The sequence below is a fragment of the Leptodactylus fuscus genome, chromosome 1 (assembly GCF_031893055.1).
Source record: "Leptodactylus fuscus isolate aLepFus1 chromosome 1, aLepFus1.hap2, whole genome shotgun sequence".
In the NCBI taxonomy this organism is placed as follows: domain Eukaryota; kingdom Metazoa; phylum Chordata; class Amphibia; order Anura; family Leptodactylidae; genus Leptodactylus; species Leptodactylus fuscus.
In genome coordinates this window covers 265119506-265137406 of record NC_134265.1, presented here as the reverse complement: position 1 = coordinate 265137406, position 17901 = coordinate 265119506, and the positions used below count along the sequence as shown (strand labels likewise).

At 41.6% G+C, this 17901-nt stretch overlaps 1 protein-coding gene across 2 annotated transcripts in view; it reads left to right on the top strand.

Annotated features, from left to right (window-relative positions):
• The window catches only part of SGMS2 (sphingomyelin synthase 2), a 42593-nt gene extending 29765 nt beyond the window's left edge, over nucleotides 1-12828 (top strand). For both annotated transcript variants that reach the window (XM_075287216.1, XM_075287223.1), the window contains 3 exons: nucleotides 1112-1265; nucleotides 9275-9441; nucleotides 12207-12828. In XM_075287216.1, coding sequence (XP_075143317.1) covers nucleotides 1112-1265; nucleotides 9275-9441; nucleotides 12207-12410 — 525 coding nt within the window. In that variant the 3' untranslated portion in view covers nucleotides 12411-12828. The remainder of the gene's footprint in view (nucleotides 1-1111; nucleotides 1266-9274; nucleotides 9442-12206) is intronic.
• The last annotated feature ends 5073 nt before the right edge of the window (nucleotides 12829-17901 follow it).

Below are 17901 nucleotides of genomic sequence, written 5' to 3'. Positions count from 1 at the left end.
GTCATCGTTGGGCAGTAAGGAATGCCCCCTCTTAAAGTACAGCACTATAGACGCTTCTATGAGGAGGGGTGTTCCTGACTGACTGTCTGAAACACCCTTCTGACAGTGAAGAGCTACGGTACCTGCACCGATAACTCTTCACCGGAGGCACTGAATGGTAAAGGCGATAGTGCACTGAATTCAGCACACTATTGGCTTTCTAGCAGTGTATCACACCGCATGTGCCCCAGGAGGTGTAAGGTCCTCTTTAATTTGAAACCACAGAATACTTCATTTCCTCTCTAGTAGTGCTTCATCGGAAATGAACACTTGCCACTGGGTTCTCAGACATTCTACACCTGATTGCTGGGGATCTAGGCATTGGGACCTTCCTAACAAAAAAGATTGATTGAAGTGGACGACCCTTTAAGAACAGATGTTTTACCTTTTCTAAACTCGTGAAAACATTTCAATAGGTAGTGTAGGGTGGACATTTTCATCATACACCTAAAGTGTATTTCTAGATTATATATCTAATGCTAGTTGTAATGAATTACAATGTTTCCAGACCATTATCTTCATTACATAGTGATAGGATAGATACTCTTCACCTGGGGACTAAATTCATATTAGGACGGGGTAGGTAAAAACAAACAAACATACTCTCCTGTCCTGGTGTTCCGGAGTCTCCCAGTGTGGTCCGATCCTGCTGCTTTGCTGTCTTGTTTTGCCAGAAGTCCCTGCCACATTGTGACGTCCTGTGTCTCTTTCCTTTGTCACGTGACCTTTGAGGCCAAACCGTAACCTAAGGAAAGGACACAGGACGTGACAGTTAGTGCCATCCCATGTCCTTCATTGAGGCCTCTGATTGGCCTCACTGGTCACGTATGGCAGGGACTTTTGCCTGAAGAAAACACCAGAGCAGCATGACTACCACACTGGGAGACACTGGAGCACTGGGTACAAGTGAGTATAGGTTTTTAATTTATTTTATTTTTTTTTTTACCTTCCCTGGCCTAATTAAAAATACAATAAAAAAAATTATATATATAGTTATTTATTTTGGACAACCCTTTATAAGAGTGAGTTTGTTTTGTTTTCCAAATTTTCTTTTTTCTTTTTCCACTTTTAGTTGAATGGCGATTCATATGCCAAAGCACAAAGAATCTTACGGCTAATAACGGGCGGTGGACTGACGATAACTGGATCTCACATCTTGTGTGGAGACTTTCTTTATAGTGGCCACACTGTCATTCTCACTCTCACCTACCTATTCATCAAAGAATGTAAGTTGAAATGTTTTACCAGTGATGTCTTTTTATCTACTGTGTGAAAGGTACCTTAACACATTGCAGACTCTTTATTCCATCTCTGACATCTTGGAGTATCATTATTTTTGTTGAGATACCTGAACAGCAAGCATTACTTGATCAGTGATAGTCTTCGTTTTGGGGTCAGCTGACTGTATAACAGTGGAACTCTGGTATGGCCTAGGTTCTTTGGTTCTGTCAGCAGGCTGGAAATTTGTTGTTTAACTTTTGCTGTTTTCTACCGATGTTTATGGCTCTTTTTGCTATCTTGGTACTAAAACAAAAATAAACTGATGCCTGGAGGGGGTCTAACTGGTTTCCAAGTATCTCGACCATCCCCGCTGTATTAGTATCTGTTGCAGATTGTCAGTATAGAGCACTGATTTCCCTATCAAAATGGCAAAAATCACGACAGAACCCAGTGGACCCTTTATAATTCAGGAGGGGCTGCCAGGCACGTGTGCGTCAGATAATACAAATAGGAGTATTTGTGAGATTTATCCTCAAAAATTCCCCAATCAAGCCATTTTTACATAACCTATCCATTGTATATAATATTTGAAGTAATGACAAACGCTCCCCATAACATAGATCTTATGCCCTTTATCTAACACCAGATACTGGGTAGAGAAAGCAGAAGCGTTTCTGTACGTACATCAATTGAGCGGTGCTCTCTGTCTAGTTCTGACACATCTGAGCCAAGTGTAATTGCTGAATTGTAGTGCACACATTAGATGCTGTGCCCTTTCCTAAACTGGTGCTAATGATGATGAGGCTGTAGACATCACAGGAATGATCGTATCTGATAACTCTTAAAATGCTATTTCAAAACACCAGAACACCATTTATGTAGCATCCTGGACCATTAGATGAGTATTCGCTTGCAAGCCAAGTCACTTATCACTGCTATGAAATTCAGGATGTAAAATGAAGTAATGATTTCTTTTTATAGGCACATGTTCTCTAGAAGAGGGAGTGATGTCTCAGGCTTACAATATTTTCTGCCTCAAGGTGTAAAATTCATTTTTGTTTATTAAAAAAAACAAAAAAAAAAAAAACAGCTGCATCAAAGTACATATTGTGCAGTATTTAGAGTGACACTTGTCTTGGTTTTGCATATGAAGTGCAGCCAATGAGCTTAAAGCATGCCTCCAGTTATAAACCACTTTTCATAAATGAGTAGTACATGTGAATATAAGAAGCTTTGTAGTATATTTTATTAAGGAAATCTGTTTCCTTTTCCACTTATTAAGCTGTTCTCCTGCTCCTTATCTTCAATCTGACTGCTTGTTTCCTTATTCAGCTTCACACATCAAGCTGTATAACCTAATAGTGTTAAAACAGTTTAGAATAGCGTGAATGAAGAATCAGCAATTATTTGAGTGTCTTTTCTATCGCCGTTCTTCATAGATTAATCTGTGCCTGAAAAGTGGAGACAAAAACATATTTCTTTAATTATCACTTTTTTTTTTTTTCATTTAATACTTACCGCATATACTCGAGTATAAGCCGAGATTTTCAGCACAGTTTTTGTGCTGAAAAAGTCTCCCTCAGCTTATATTTGAGTCAAGTGTTTCAAGAATTCCAAGTGGGGGAAAAAAAAAAGTCCTCAAGCTCAGGGAAGGGGCAGACAGACAACCGAAACACCCCCTCCCCTTCTCCAGCACCCAGCATCTACTGCACCCAAAAACTCCGACCATTTTCATTTTTGAAATTTTCCATTAGCTGCTGTATTCCCCCCCCCCCCCCCTTGGCTTATAACATTTCTTATATACTATTCCTTTAATTCCTTTATGAAAAGTTGTTTATAACTGGAGGGTTTAACTGCACATATTTAATCCAGCCATGTTTTGTGACCTGACTTAAAGTTAATGGTTTATTGACACCACATACTTTGTATCTTTTTTGATAATGATCTACCAGGCTTCTATTGCACCTATTTGAGTGTTTTCTTGCTTCAAGGACTTTTTTTTCCAGTTTTTTTTTCTCACGAATTGAAGGGCATAGACAGTGGGATTGCAGTTTTTATCCCTTCCATACATTCTTTAGCAGTGTATTATTTGGGACGTGTGAATGAAATGCAAGACCTCATTGGTACAAAAAAAAAAAAAAAAAAAAAGAGCGACACCTTATAATGGACAGTAGATCATCGACCCACTGTGCCATGTAACCGGTTTGATTTTGAGCTACTCCTGAAGATGTTGTCTTGGTTTTCACCCATTGATTCCTATACAAGGATCTGGTCTTTGCAGCAGGGGACCACCAGGTCGCTACCTCTATGAATTGTCTCAGGTGGCAGCTGACCCAAAGTCCAGAAAGATAGTGCAAAGTACATAGGCAAAAGTGTAGATCAGTCCAGTCCAAAGGTTAGGGTCAGACAGAAGAGAAGCAGAGTCATGAGAAAACAAATGTCATACATCGAAGAACAACACATCAGGATGGTAACAAAAGTGGAGTCGGGAAACAAACCAAAGTCACCAAACTGAAGACCAAACAAGAATGAACACTCCATCGGGCACAGTTCAAAGGACTGAACAGGTTTAACTCCTTACCGACATCTGCAAAGATCAGGCGATCGATACGAGAACGGGATTAAAGTCCTGGGAACCTTGGTCAAAACTGATTGAGGTGCCATTTTCCCCAGTCCTGCACTTGCCATTTTGGGGAGGATCGACAGTCCAGTGCAGGGCCGCCATCAGGAATTTTGGGGCCCCATACAGCCTAAGTGTCTGGCCCCCCCCCCCCCCCCCGCTGCCGCCATTTTAAAACTACTTTATTTTGCGACATACCAATTCTTTATTACATTTACCTTTATTTAGCAGCTTTACAAGGCTTAATCAGGCCCCAGTTCCCTCTCCGCAGTGCCGCACACCCGATGCCCCAACAATCCCCCCCCCCCCCCGTCCACCTTCTAACGTCTTTCCACTGCCCCCTGTACCCATACCTCCCAACTTTTGAAGAACCAAAAGTGGGACAAAATGTGTGGCAAATTTAGCCCCACCCACCGTTATGTTGACTCCACCCATTCTCATTAATTTTTCATGTGCCCGCACACAGTATAATCCTCCTACAGTCACCCGTACATTATATGTCCCCCCTCTATCTCTCCCCCAGCTTCATATACACCCTTCATCTGCCCCCAGTTTCATGTCCCCCCTCCATCTCTGCCCCCAGATTCATGTCTGCCCATCCATTTCTGCCCCCAGTTTCATGTCCCCCCCCCTCCATCTCTACCCCCAGATTCATGCCCTCCATCTCTGCCCCCATATACATGTCCCCTCCATCTCTGCCCCCATATTCATGTCCCCTCCATCTCTGCCCCCATATTCATGTCCCCTCCATCTCTTACCCCATATTCATGTCCCCTCCATCTCTGCCCCCATATTCATGTCCCTCCATCTCTGCCCCCAGTGTCATGCCGTCCTCTCCATCTCTGCCCCCATATTCATGTCCCTCCATCTCTGCCCCCATATTCATGTCCCCTCCATATCTGCCCCATATTCATGTCCCTCCATCTCTGCCCCCACTGTCATGTCGTCCTATCCATCTCTGCCCCCATATTCATGTCCCCTCCATCTCTGCCCCCATATTCATGTCCCCTCCATCTCTGCCCCCATATTCATGTCCCCTCCATCTCTGCCCCCACTGTCATGTCGTCCTCTCCATCTCTGCCCCCATATTCATGTCCCCTCCATCTCTGCCCCCATTGTCATGCCGTCCTCTCCATCTCTGCCCCCACTGTCATGTCGTCCTCTCCATCTCTGCCCCCATATTCATGTCCCCTCCATCTCTGCCCCCACTGTCATGTCGTCCTCTCCATCTCTGCCCCCATATTCATGTCCCCTCCATCTCTGCCCCCATTGTCATGCCGTCCTCTCCATCTCTGCCCCCAGTGTCATGCCGTCCTCTCTCTGCCCCCAGTTTCACGTTCCACATTACACTGACTGACTTACCTTCTCCTTCATTCCCTCGTAGCTCTCTGCGCGCCTCTCTCTCACTGGCGCACAGTTATAGACGTGATGTGACATCATCACATCGCGTCTACAAGCCAGTAGCGGAGGCGGCGAAGCGAGGAGCTGACACAGGTCAGCTCCTCGCTTCAGCCGCATATGTGACAGCGAGAGAGGCGCGCAGCGGCGAAGCAAGGAGCTGACCTGTATCAGCTCCTCGCTTCGCCGCCGGCTACTGGCTTGTAGACGCGATGGCTGAAGCGAGGAGCTGACCTGTGTCAGCTCCTCGCTTCGCCGCTGCCGCCGGCTACCGGCTTTTAGACGCGATGTGATCACATTGCGTCTACAAGCCATTAGCAGCGGCGGCGAAGCGAGGAGCTGACACATGTCAGCTCCTTGCTTCTGCCGCATATGTGTCAGGGAGAGAGGCGCGAAGCGAGAAGCTGACCTGTGTCAGCTCCTTGCTTCAGCCGCGTATGTCTTCAACTCAGATCTGCGTCCTCTGGATGCAGATCTGAGTTGAAATAGGACATACACAATGACTGCTACGGGCGCCAGGGGGCCGGCACACGGTTGCGGGCCAAAACCGGGCCCCCTCCCCCCCCCCATTTTTCAATTTGGCCGGGCCCCTGACGCCAGTACCAGTAGTACTGGCCTATCGGCGGCCCTGGTCCAGTGATCCATTACCATGACAGATGGGTGCCTGATGAAGGCTCCCAGATTTGTTTGGCATTAAATTCTATTACAGGCTACTCTATCAGCCTGTATTAGAAGTGCCAGTAATTTTGTAATGCATTGCATTAATGATCAGACTCTCTGGGGTTGAAGACCCGTAGAGGGTCTAATAATTACAGTAAAAAAAATTAATTTTTTAAAATGAATAGAGCTCCCTTCCTAAGAACACATATAGAAGTAAAAAAAATATTGAACACACACATTGGGTATCCTTGTGCCCAAGTTAGGTATCCTTGTGTCTGGTCTACAAAGTTTTTTAGAAATATTTTTCCCGTACAGTAGCAAGAAACAAAAATCAAAAGAGCCGAACTGTCGTTGTTTTTGCTGTTTTGCCTTTGATAAAAATTTGAATAAAAAGTGATCAAAGCAATAGACATTCCCCCAAATGGTATAACTACAAAGTACATCTGGCCCCGCAAAAAAAGCCCCCTTCATTCTATTTTTTTTTTTTTTTTGAAAATCTTGGATTTTTTTTTAATTTGCTGTACCCGGAGCCATAGAATAAAGGTGACTTGTTATTTTGGCTGCACAAATGAAGACCATAAAAACAAAGCCCTTAAGAGTTGTTTTTTTTTTTCCCCAGGTTCCCCGTACGTATTTGTCCCACAAAAATGAACACAAAGTCAAATAAACGTAAAAACAGAATCTCTCGCAGAGACCTCACACAGCCAGCCAGTACTCTGCTCGGCACTGATGAGAGGCAGCTAGCTCAAAACAGCTGTTTGCAGATGGGACCTTCTTTCTTTTGGAGGAAGTTTTCTGTCTTGGCTACTATTCCAAGATTTTGCTTTTAGGCTTCTTTGAAAGTGAGTCATTAGCCTGTGGGGAGCAAATTCCTCCTTTTCACCTATGAGATATTATTTGCATATTCCTTACCCAGAATTCTTGCCAGGGCATGCATGTCTTATATGTCCCTGTATCGTATCTCCCTAATGAGACACATTACTTTGACACAGTAATTTTTCTAGTCCGTTTAGCTAGGGTTTGCAGTGGGACAGTTTGCACTGAATTTGTCTCTGTAAGTGTAACATCTGTCCTGAGGTGCTGCCCTATTTTGTACTCTACTCCGAATTTGTGAGATTGAAACAATTTTTAAGACTTTTTAAAGAGTTGCATTTACTCCATCTGGTACAGTGCAGACAGATAGACAGACTGAACAGCCTGCAGTAGTCCCAGCATGTGCTCCATTTTTCAGCCTTCTCACTGGCTTTTACTGACTTCCAGTTTCTAGGATCATTCCTTAGGGTAATGTGAACATTACTGTTAGTAACATGATATTAGTATTCTTTAATTATTCAGTTGTCAGAAAATGTAATATTTTCTCGTTTTCTTATACTTAAGATCATCCAGCCACATCATAGCCCCCACCCTGTACCATTATCTTTCTACTACCAAATTTTACATTAGGCACTATGCACAAGTGGTCGCCAGGCATTCCCCAAATCCAGATTTGTGCATTATATAAGCCTTCATCAGATTCTCTATGGTTTTAGAGAAAATACAATTCTGTGCAGTAAATTCCAAAATAGAACATCCTATGTTATGGATGAATACGTCCTCGTGAGGTCCCACGACCATGCTGTAATCCCCTCTGGTTATATTCTCACCAGAGGCAAATGGTCTTATAATCCCCTGGATATCAAGGGTCCCTTACATGATGTGCAGTGTCCGCTACTCACTTATTAGAATATGTGAGGTAGTAGTGGGTATTGCTCCACTACTACCTCACATATCCTGAGAAGTGAGTGGCGGATACTGCTCAACACCTAAGGGACCCCAATATCCAGGGGATAATAGGGGATTTTTTCTGCAATGTGTAGATGGAATAGCCAGAATCCCATCCACTTTGCAGGTAATGTAAAACACAGTGTTTTTGCAATGTGAGGCCCCAGCTTAACATCAGTACTTGATATCTATGGAGTAGAAGATGGTCAGGTTGGTGCAGTTTAAACTGTATCAAAACAGCTTTGGAAAAACAAATTGAATAAAACAAATGTGTTTTTGCTGCAGTTTTTTATATGGTTGTAAAGGGGTTTTTTTTTGGGGGGGGGGGGGATTATTTTCTTCAGAAGAGACATTTTTACTTAACATGTTAATTCTGTAACAACCAAAGCTACATCAAAATTTAAGGCTATTTTTCCTAATATTATAATGTAACTTTAATGAGGACTTTTCACCACTTCCACCAACTCCAGTTTTTATCATCTCTTGATCCACTAATTCTGGTGCAGTTTGAATTATTAGCCTAGACTCTGCCATTCCTGAGCAATCAGTGCAGTTAGTTTTGGTGCCTGATAAGCTATTTAGTCTCTGGAGAAAGCAAGGAGTTGTGATTCAGCGCTCCAATCAGGGATGGACAGCGTCAAAGCACGGAATTGCATATCTTTCCTTCTCCTGCCTGACACCATCCATGAAACTAAAAGGACTCAAGAATGGAGGGGTTAAAGAAGAAATTGCAACTGGAATCAGTGGAGCAGCACCTACTGTAATGCAAACAGCTGGACTTTGTAGAGCTTGTGAGAGGTCCTCTTTAACTGCCTCTAAACTGACCATCTGAATGTACCTGCAGTCCTCCTACAGACAAACTGTTTTGTTAGAGAAATTTTGTTTGTACCTTAAAATTCAGACCAGTTCTTTAGCTCAAGGAGCAGCGTATAACTGTGTTCCCCAGAACCTGACAATTACAGCTAACTCGGTCAAACCTGCGTTTCAAATGGAGGTACTGTATATTATAAAGGTGTGAGTGACTTAGGATCTAGCTTTTTAATATACATGCCAGTGTATATAGATTGGATGTCAATACAATTGACTGTGAAAGCAAGTTTTACTACAAGCAGTAAAAGAGATGAAATTGATTTTGTAAAGTGTAATGTATGGAGAATGATTAACTTCAATGTGCTGTGCATGTATACAAAGCCTTCACTCAGTGTACATATCCCAGGATTTACACGTGTAGCAGGCACACTTCTGTACTTAGCTGAGTATCACTGCAGACCCATTTACAAAAGAGAAAATAGTTTCTTGCGGTATTACATTACTGCTCGAGTACTTGGCAGAACATCTGGACACTTACCAGGGTTCTTAAAGAACAGTATTATAAATGAACCTAAGAATTTGACAGCGAAGCAGACTAGTTATTCTTAAGTCATTTACTGGTGTAAACAATCTGAAATTCCCAAGTCTGCACACATACTGTATCAGCATTTGGAGATGGAACTACAATGTAGATAAATTACGGTAACTGTGAATGGGTCACAGGGTTTAGCTATGGTGGTTTCATGTTGTTTTTTCTTTTTGCAGATTCCCCACGTCACTTCTGGTGGTATCACATAGTCTGCTGGCTGCTAAGCGCTTCTGGAGTGATCTGCATTTTGGTTGCACATGAGCACTACACTGTGGATGTAATAGTGGCTTACTTCATAACCACTAGGCTCTTCTGGTGGTATCATGCCATGGCTAATGAAAAGGTAAGCAGACTTGCATTGTATATTGTTGTTTAATTGGTTATGTTTTCCAGATTTTTTTTTTCTTGCTGGAAACCTTGTTCTAGCTGCTGTTTTCTGCCATGTTTTCTAATTAGGCAGGGGGAGGTGAGAAAAAAATACCAGTTCTCTTCTTGAAGCCACTGATTGGCTTCAGTGGCCACGTGACTGCTGAGGCCAATCAGCGGCCTCAATAAAGGAACCAGGGACGTAATTTCCTGTGACATCCCAGTTCTCTTCTTGAGGCCACTGATTGGCTTCAGTGGTCACGTGACTGCTGAGGCCAATCAGCGGCCTCTAGAAGGTAACAGGGATGTCACCGGAAATTACATCCCTTCCCCCATTCCTTTATTGAGGCCACTGATTGGCCGCAGCAGTCACGTGTGGCGGGTACTTCTACTCTTTAGTCCCTAATGTAAATTCTTAAAAATATTATCAGATTCTTATTTAAAGGAACCCATTGAAGTCAATGGGAGGCTTTTTTTCAGCGCTGAAATTCCACACCAAATTCCTCACCATTTTCCTCTGTGTGAATGAACCCCTAGCAGTTAAAATGAGATGACATATCCTGGTGTTATGATGGACCTAAAACTTTTGGCATCTCTGTTTTACTCATACTTTGAGTAAAAGCCATAATTTTTTTTTCTCTGTTCATAATTATCTGAGTGCTTATTTTCTATGGGAACCATTGTTCTTTGTAATGGTGCCATTTCAAAAATGGAAGTTATTCAGTCATGTGAATAAATCCCTTCAGTGGACTTGAACAGGCCGATATGATTTTGAGTTCATGAAAAACAGCACTGTCATGTGAATAATGCTAGTTCTGGCCAGTACTGAGAGATACAGAGTATAACAGGATTGCTATGTGCAGTGTTAAGAGAACACTTAAATGAATGGGCTGCAGCATCCTGTTAATGTAAATGGGCTAGTCACAAATGGGTTAAGGACACGTTTCATACTATCACGGCAGATGTTATGATTTTTGCATAGCTGCTTTTCAGGATCTGTGCATTCTGTTTTAAATACCAGGCACCCAAGAGCAATATAGGAAATATTTTAGGGAAAAGAAATTATTTGAATTTTATATATCATTTTTTTTTTCTTTTTAAATGTAAAACTTTTTTGGCAAATTTTCAGACTACCTGACTAAGATTACACTGCAGGACTATCAGTAAATGTGAGCCAATAGGTTTTGCAATGTTATTAGATCAGTAAGATAACTAAATAATTTTTTTTTTTAATTTTATTTTAAAACCTTGCTTGGGATGCTGCTAAAAAAAAAACAAAAAACCCCTGTATACTATTGAAAAGTTGTGATGTTACATGTCGAAACCCATATCACTGGAAAAGAGCGCATATATCTGATGTTGGATAAAGCAATGGCTCACTGCAGGATGCAGACAGGCCCACATGGTATATGGTAGAGACTGCACAAGTGCAAAATACTAATAAAGCCTAGCATTCCTAGTGTCACATAACGTCAGGTAAATGTGGCCTCTTTTTCAGTGAGCCTGTATGTGTCCAGACGCAGAGAAGTGTTTCTAATGCTGAGGCCCCACGCTGTGGAAATTCAACTTTTTTTGTTACAGATTTTGTAGGTTTTGGGGGGGAGGGAGGGATTTGAGCCAAAGCCAGACATGGATTAAGGAGGACCTTTCACCACTTTTGGGCACATGCAGTGTTATATACTGCTGGAAAGCTGACAGTGCGCTGAATTCAGCGCACTGTCGGCTTTCCCGATCCGTGCCCGGTGTAAAGAGCTTACGGTGCCGGTACCGTAGTGCTCTATGGTCAGAAGGGCGTTTCTGACCATTAGCCAGAGACGTCCTTCTGCCTCGCGGCGCCTATCGCGCTGTGCTGTGGAGCGGGGAGGAACGCCCCCTCCCTCTCCTGATAATGCTCGTCTATGGACAAGATGTGTGAGCAGAGGGAGGGGGCGTTCCTTCCCGCTCACACAGTACAGTGCGATAGGTGCCGCGAGGCAGAAGGACGTCTCTGGCTAATGGTCAGAAACGCCCTTCTGACCATAGAGCACTACGGTACCGGCACCGTAAGCTCTTTACACCGGGCACGGATCGGGAAAGCCGACAGTGCGCTGAATTCAGCGCACTGTCAGCTTTCCAGCAGTATATAACACTGCATGTGCCCAAAAGTGGTGAAAGGTCCTCTTTAAGCAGAGAAAAGAAGTAGAAGTACTTCCTATATATTCCCCATTCCTATTGTATCCATTATTGGCTTTGGCTCAAAAAACTGCAGCAAAATCTGGAACAAAAAAATCCTCAGGCTAAAGGTAAGCTCCTTTTTTTATACAGCATGGCACATGCTAGATTTTTAACAGGATGTTGTAAGGTGGTTTATGAAACTGTTGCTCAGTTTTCCTAAATGCACTAAGATGTGCCAAAAATGAGCCAACTAAAATGTGGTGATGGTGCAGTTTTTGAACTTTGATACTGTCCACCTCACACCACATTTCTACTCCTAACATACACTGCCCACCTGAAAGTACAGAACCTAAATAGCATATCAGATACCAAAACTAATGGCCTTGATTGCTCAAGAATGGTGGGAGTCAGAGAAAAAAGTTCCAACTGCGCTGGAATCAGTGGAGCAGAGCCTACTAACTGATGTTATAAACTGTAGTTGGTGGAGGTGGTGAAAGGTGATCTCTGTATTTGAGGGGGGGGGGGTGTTTGTTTTTTCTGCAGTTTCAATAAAAAAAATAATATGGTAAACTTTTATCTATATTTCAGTGTTTGAAAACTTCATCTGCAAGTAATCTTCTTTCTCGAACTTGGTGGTTTCCTGTTTTTGCCTTCTTTGAGAAGAATGTCCAGGGTTGTATACCATGCAGCTTCTCTTGGCCCATCTCTTGGCCTCCCAGTTGCTTCAAATCTTCATGTAAAACCTACTCCAGGGTTCAGAAGACAGGAGAAGATGTTGAAAAATGCACCTAAATTCACCCATGAAGAGACAAAAACTATTTAATAATATTTTCTTAACCAAAGGAATATCTTCTTGTTCTAAGAAGATGCAAATGTAAATAACAAACTGGACCAAATGTTATATCTTTGATTACAAAGGTAGTTGCACACCAGATACGCAAGTATCGCTCTGTAGCGCACTTCGTCTTTCAACACATTCTTTTACTATTTGCACTACAGTTTTTGGATCCCTGTCAGGTAAAGAGTGGCGTAGCCCATAAAATGTCTGTGAACCCTATTTGGGTCCCCCATAAAATGCTATTAAGGGTATTGTTTATACAGAATATGTTTGACTCTCTATAGTCTATTGCGTTAAATGGGGGGCCATATAGGAGATATAAGAGTCCTTTCCAAAACAAATACATTTAAAGTGACCTCAGACATAGAGATGGAATAATTCCACCTTTTCTTAGGGGAGGGTTGTTTTTTTTTGGGGGGGGGGGACATATTATGTCCTTTGGGTGTTTTCCTTCACTTTTGAAGTGTTTCTTGGGTTCATGGCATCAAAACTCAGCTCTAGGCATTTTCTTCAGACATTTTCCCTTAGGTTTCTCTATAGCCAAAACATGTATGACAAAAATGTCCGTATAAAAAAAGCACTTCAAGATCAAGGAGATTTTTCTTTAACAAACAGTCTAAAAAATCAAAAATCAAACAAAATGGTGTATGTGAAGGAAAACGTAGTTCAAAATAGATATCAAGCATTCTGACAGTCACTCAAAATGATACTACATGCAGTACACATACTAAAGAATTACCTGAACTATGTAAATACTAAAAAAAAATCCAAATGGAAAAAGTTTGCCTTTAGACTATGAACTTGCAATAAGAGAGGCAAATGTGTTATAAGTACTATATAGTACTGACACCTTCAGTCTTATGGACTGTTTCAGAGATGAGTATTTGGCCATAAGGCATGTGTTCACCTTCAAACAAGTGTGTATATAGATATAATTTACAGATAAGGTTAAGAGGCTTTAAGGCCGGGGCCAAACATTGCAAAAAACTTTACCTGCAAAGTGGATGGGATTCTGGCTAATCACATCGACACATTGTAGAAAAAAAATCCGGAGCCCAATTGTTGTGATTTCAAAAAGGCGTTTTTGCAAATTGCAGCAAGTGAATTATACCTACAGAAATGCTGGCATATTCCGTATAGGTATAATAGAAGTTATCAAAATTCTCAAGACTTTCAGTGAAAAACGCTGCGAAAAAAAACATGACTAACAGCTCGCTAGGAGACTCCTTAGCCAAAAGGGGATTTCTAGTTCTTAGTGTAGACAGTCTAAGAATATGACAAATTTATCAAACCGTATCAGACACTTTGATATGCGGTATCTGTCGCAGGTTAAGATTGTCTAGTCTAGAGCCCTAGAAAGGTGCTGACCAAACACTGAGCCAGTGAAGGATTCTGGGAGATTCCAGCTCCACAGATGGTAACATTTCATGTAGCTTGATTATAATATAATATAAATATATACAAATAAGCAGTAGAATGGTGTTCAAAGGTGAACATATACTTTTAGCTTCTAAAGTTTACGTATTTTAGTGGCACAATAAAAAAGAATCTATCAATATATTATATTTGTTATCAGATTTTGCTGTGTATTTAATTGAATTTCATTTATGTATGTGTAAATATATGTTATATTTTTCTCTTTCTAAATGTCTAAGATTCTACTAAGGTATCCAGGTTTCTTCCTGTTATACAAGAAGAGAATACTGGAAGCGTCAGGGTGTCGGCTACCTTTACTGTATGTTATCACCATGTTATGTGCATTGTTTATTTATCTGTAATTTATCATTTATCATTTGTTAGACACGCTACAGGACTTTGGTTGCTTTTCAAGAAACAGAAATCTTTAGTTATCTAGTCTTTATATAGCTGACAACTACACCATACACATGTCTACTAGGTTTGGCAGAGCATGCATCTCTGCTGCATGGAGAGAGGGGAGAAAGCCACAGCCACACACTTATCTATATGGGGACAAAATGATCGGTAGTTGAAATCCAAAGGCCCAACCTTTATCCTTAAAAGTCAGAAGCATCCCAGGACACATTACATAGAATATGCTTAAGCAACGTGACTCAAAAGATTTTCCTACATGTTTGAAAATCCTCCAAGGAATAGGTGGTGAATTTTTCCTACACCAGTTATAAAACCCTGTGCGCCAGGAGATGCACCGAAGAGGCAATGTGTCCTCTTCTGTCCTCTTGTGTGCTAGGAACTCAAGTCTATGCCAGCTAGCCTAGATTTGAGCTATACTTTACACTAGTTTAAGGAGTAAATTATAATAAATCTGTTTGGCCAAGGGAAGCCACCCTCTCTGCCAAGACCCATCCATTTTTATTTTATTTTTTTTTTAGTTTTTTTTTAAAGCAAAACCGACTACGTGCCCAAAAATTCCAACTTTTCTCACCAGAAAACTGGGATAGAACCTTTTATTAAATTCTCCAAAATGGGCTTTCTAATAGGGAGGATGGGGTTGGAGATGACAAATGGCATAACTGACTACTGCAGCAACTTGAAACTACGAATAATAGTGATTCTTTAGTGTGGTAAAATGTATGAAAACCTTTGACGTATTAAGAATGACCCCAACTAAATATTAGCAATTCTTGGAGCTGTGAGATGTACATTAAAGAGGACCTTTCACCATATCTGGGCACAGGCAGTGTTATATACTGCCAGAAAGCTGACAGTGCGCTGAATTCAGCGCACTGTCGGCTTTCCCGATCTGTGCCTGGTGTAAAGCGCTATCGGTCCCGGTACCGTAGCGCTTTACAGTCAGAAGGGCGTTTCTGACCATTAGCCAGAGACGTCCTTCTGGCTCGCGGCGCCAATCGCGCTGTGCTGTGGAGCCGGGAGGAACGCCCCCTCCCTCTGCTCACACATCTTGTCCATAGACGAGCATTATCAGGAGAGGGAGGGGGCGTTCCTCCCCGCTCCACAGCACAGCGCGATAGGCGCCGCGAGGCAGAAGGACGTCTCTGGCTAATGGTCAGAAACGCCCTTCTGACCATAGAAGAGCTACGGTACCGGGCCGTAAGCTCTTCACACCGGGCACAGATCGGGAAAGCCGACAGTGCGCTGAATTCAGCGCACTGTCAGCTTTCTGGCAGTATATAGAACTGCCTGTGCCCAAAAGTGGTGAAAGGTCCTCTTTAACAAAACACCAGCCAATACTTATAATGGGGTCAAGTTGCTATATGTTTAGATGACAGAGCAATATTTTAGGTATTTAGCTATGGCATCAAAGCCTTACCTAGACTCTACTTCACTTGGGGTACCCATGGTGACCTTCACTGTGATATATATACAAATAGTCTCCTATATATCACCAAGCCATTCCTGCCATTATTTTCAGCTGATATCTTGTCAAAGGCAACTGAAATGGTTTTCCAACAATGCAGTGATTCTTATAGAGCCCTCGCTTAGAACCCATTCACACAGTGGATTCGGATGGAGGAATTTGAGTCAGATCTCCATCCAGTGACAGGACAGGCTTTCACTCACAAAGTTCATTCACTTAGCCACGGATGAATCAAGCAGAATATGTAATTTTATAGTGTCCTGCTTTGATCCTAGTATCTCACTGAAAACCATAGGAGGCAGAATCCACATCAAAATCAGTATTTGAAGTGGTCTTCTGCCTTGGACTCCCCTCCAAATTCTGTCCGTAAGTAAACCCATATTGAAAAGCCAAAGTAATGTACTAAAGGGAATTTGCATGTTTATTAGAAACAATGGGGCTATTCATCATGCGCCTCGGCCCTGGTTCTGTGGCTGAATCGCCTCCTGAATCGATGGGAAGGTAGAGCAGGACACTTCTTTTTCAGCATACTGAGAAAAAAAATTGTTTTAAAATCAGCTTCAAATTCCTCCATGTAAACAACCCCTTACAACAGTCAAGAAACAAAATTGCTAAGGTTGATTTTGAGACATTCACACTTTTGTTCTACAGTAAGAATAGAAGTTCCTTGCACGATAAAGCGTGAAACATATTGTGATGATGAATATTCATTACTTACTATGTTATCTTGACCTTTTATGTCATGTACGTATTGTGCGTTCTTTCTATGTACCCCTTTGTTGTTTTGCACCTTGAAGGTATATCATAGATTGTTTTGGTTTCTTTGCAATTCCTTAGTATCACGTCTAATGCCGGCACAAGGATAACATGCAATCATCCCAATGTTTTCATTCATTTGTGGTTTCTTGATACCAAAAAGTGACTTAAATCTAAGCTTTTAATGGAAAAACCGGTAAGTGTATACATAGCATATTTTTGTACACAGTATGAGATGTTTTTTATTTTCCAAGAATATGCAAATGGTTAAAATTTTGATAAAATTGTTAATATAAAATAAAACAAGATGGTGCTGTCATGTTTTTATCACTTTGTTATTCTGTCTGCTATTTCTACACAATCTTTGATGAAAAACATAACTCTTACTTGGCAATAGATTTTTTTTTTTTTTTTTTAATATATTTCTTCATGTTTGTTATGGTCTTGTAGTTTTTCCTATAAGTCCTTGTTGGGTTCGGATTCAGTAAATTCTACCACAGAGATTTCTTTGTAAATTAGAATCCTTAGGCCACATGCACGCTGTAAACCTAATACAACATCATGGGGAGTCCCTACAGTTTCATATTATAGAGTTACAGGAACATTATATTCCCTTAAATAGTTCTGGCGTGCAAAGAAATATGAAAAATGTAAAAGAAGAGGGACCACAGAGGTTCAGTATGGATACTAGTCTATAAGTACTACATCAGTGCAACACAGATTTGTACTATGGCTATGGGCATGAGCCTTCAGCATGTTTAATTGGGTCATTGATGCTCATCTAAGATTACATGGTCCACGTTTCAACCCATCTTACGTGCACTATACTTTTTGTCACATACTGAGGCCTACGCAGCCAGACCTGAGAGGGATCACAGTGTTTTTGTTTTTTTTAACAAATTTACAATGTTTTGTTAAATAAGATCTTATTCCCTCTCCATTTTTTTGCATCCTTCAATAGGCGGCACTCCGCTGAATCTGGGGTTGCATTCAGGAGTAGTTAATTGACAAGAGAATGGACAGTGTCAGCGGTCAAGATCACAATCAGAGAAAGGCAGTGTCAGACTTCAGAATCAAGTCTGATTCTGCTTGACTCCGCCCACTTGACAGTAGAGAGTCTAATTAGTGTATCAGACCCTGAAGTCAACTGAACTGATTGCTCAGGAGTGGTGGGAGCTACAGAAAATATCCAGCTTTGTCCGAATCATTGGAGGACCATGTTGGTTACCATTATTATCCAGAATGCAATAAAAAGTATATGTGTGGGTTTCCAAGAAAATAAATACGTGGATCAGATGTGTGTGAACCTTGTATGTTATGCAATTGATGAATGAGCTGTAGTGGCCTCTAAGTGCAGCTCAGCGTAGTTAGCAGTATTTTTAGCTGGATAT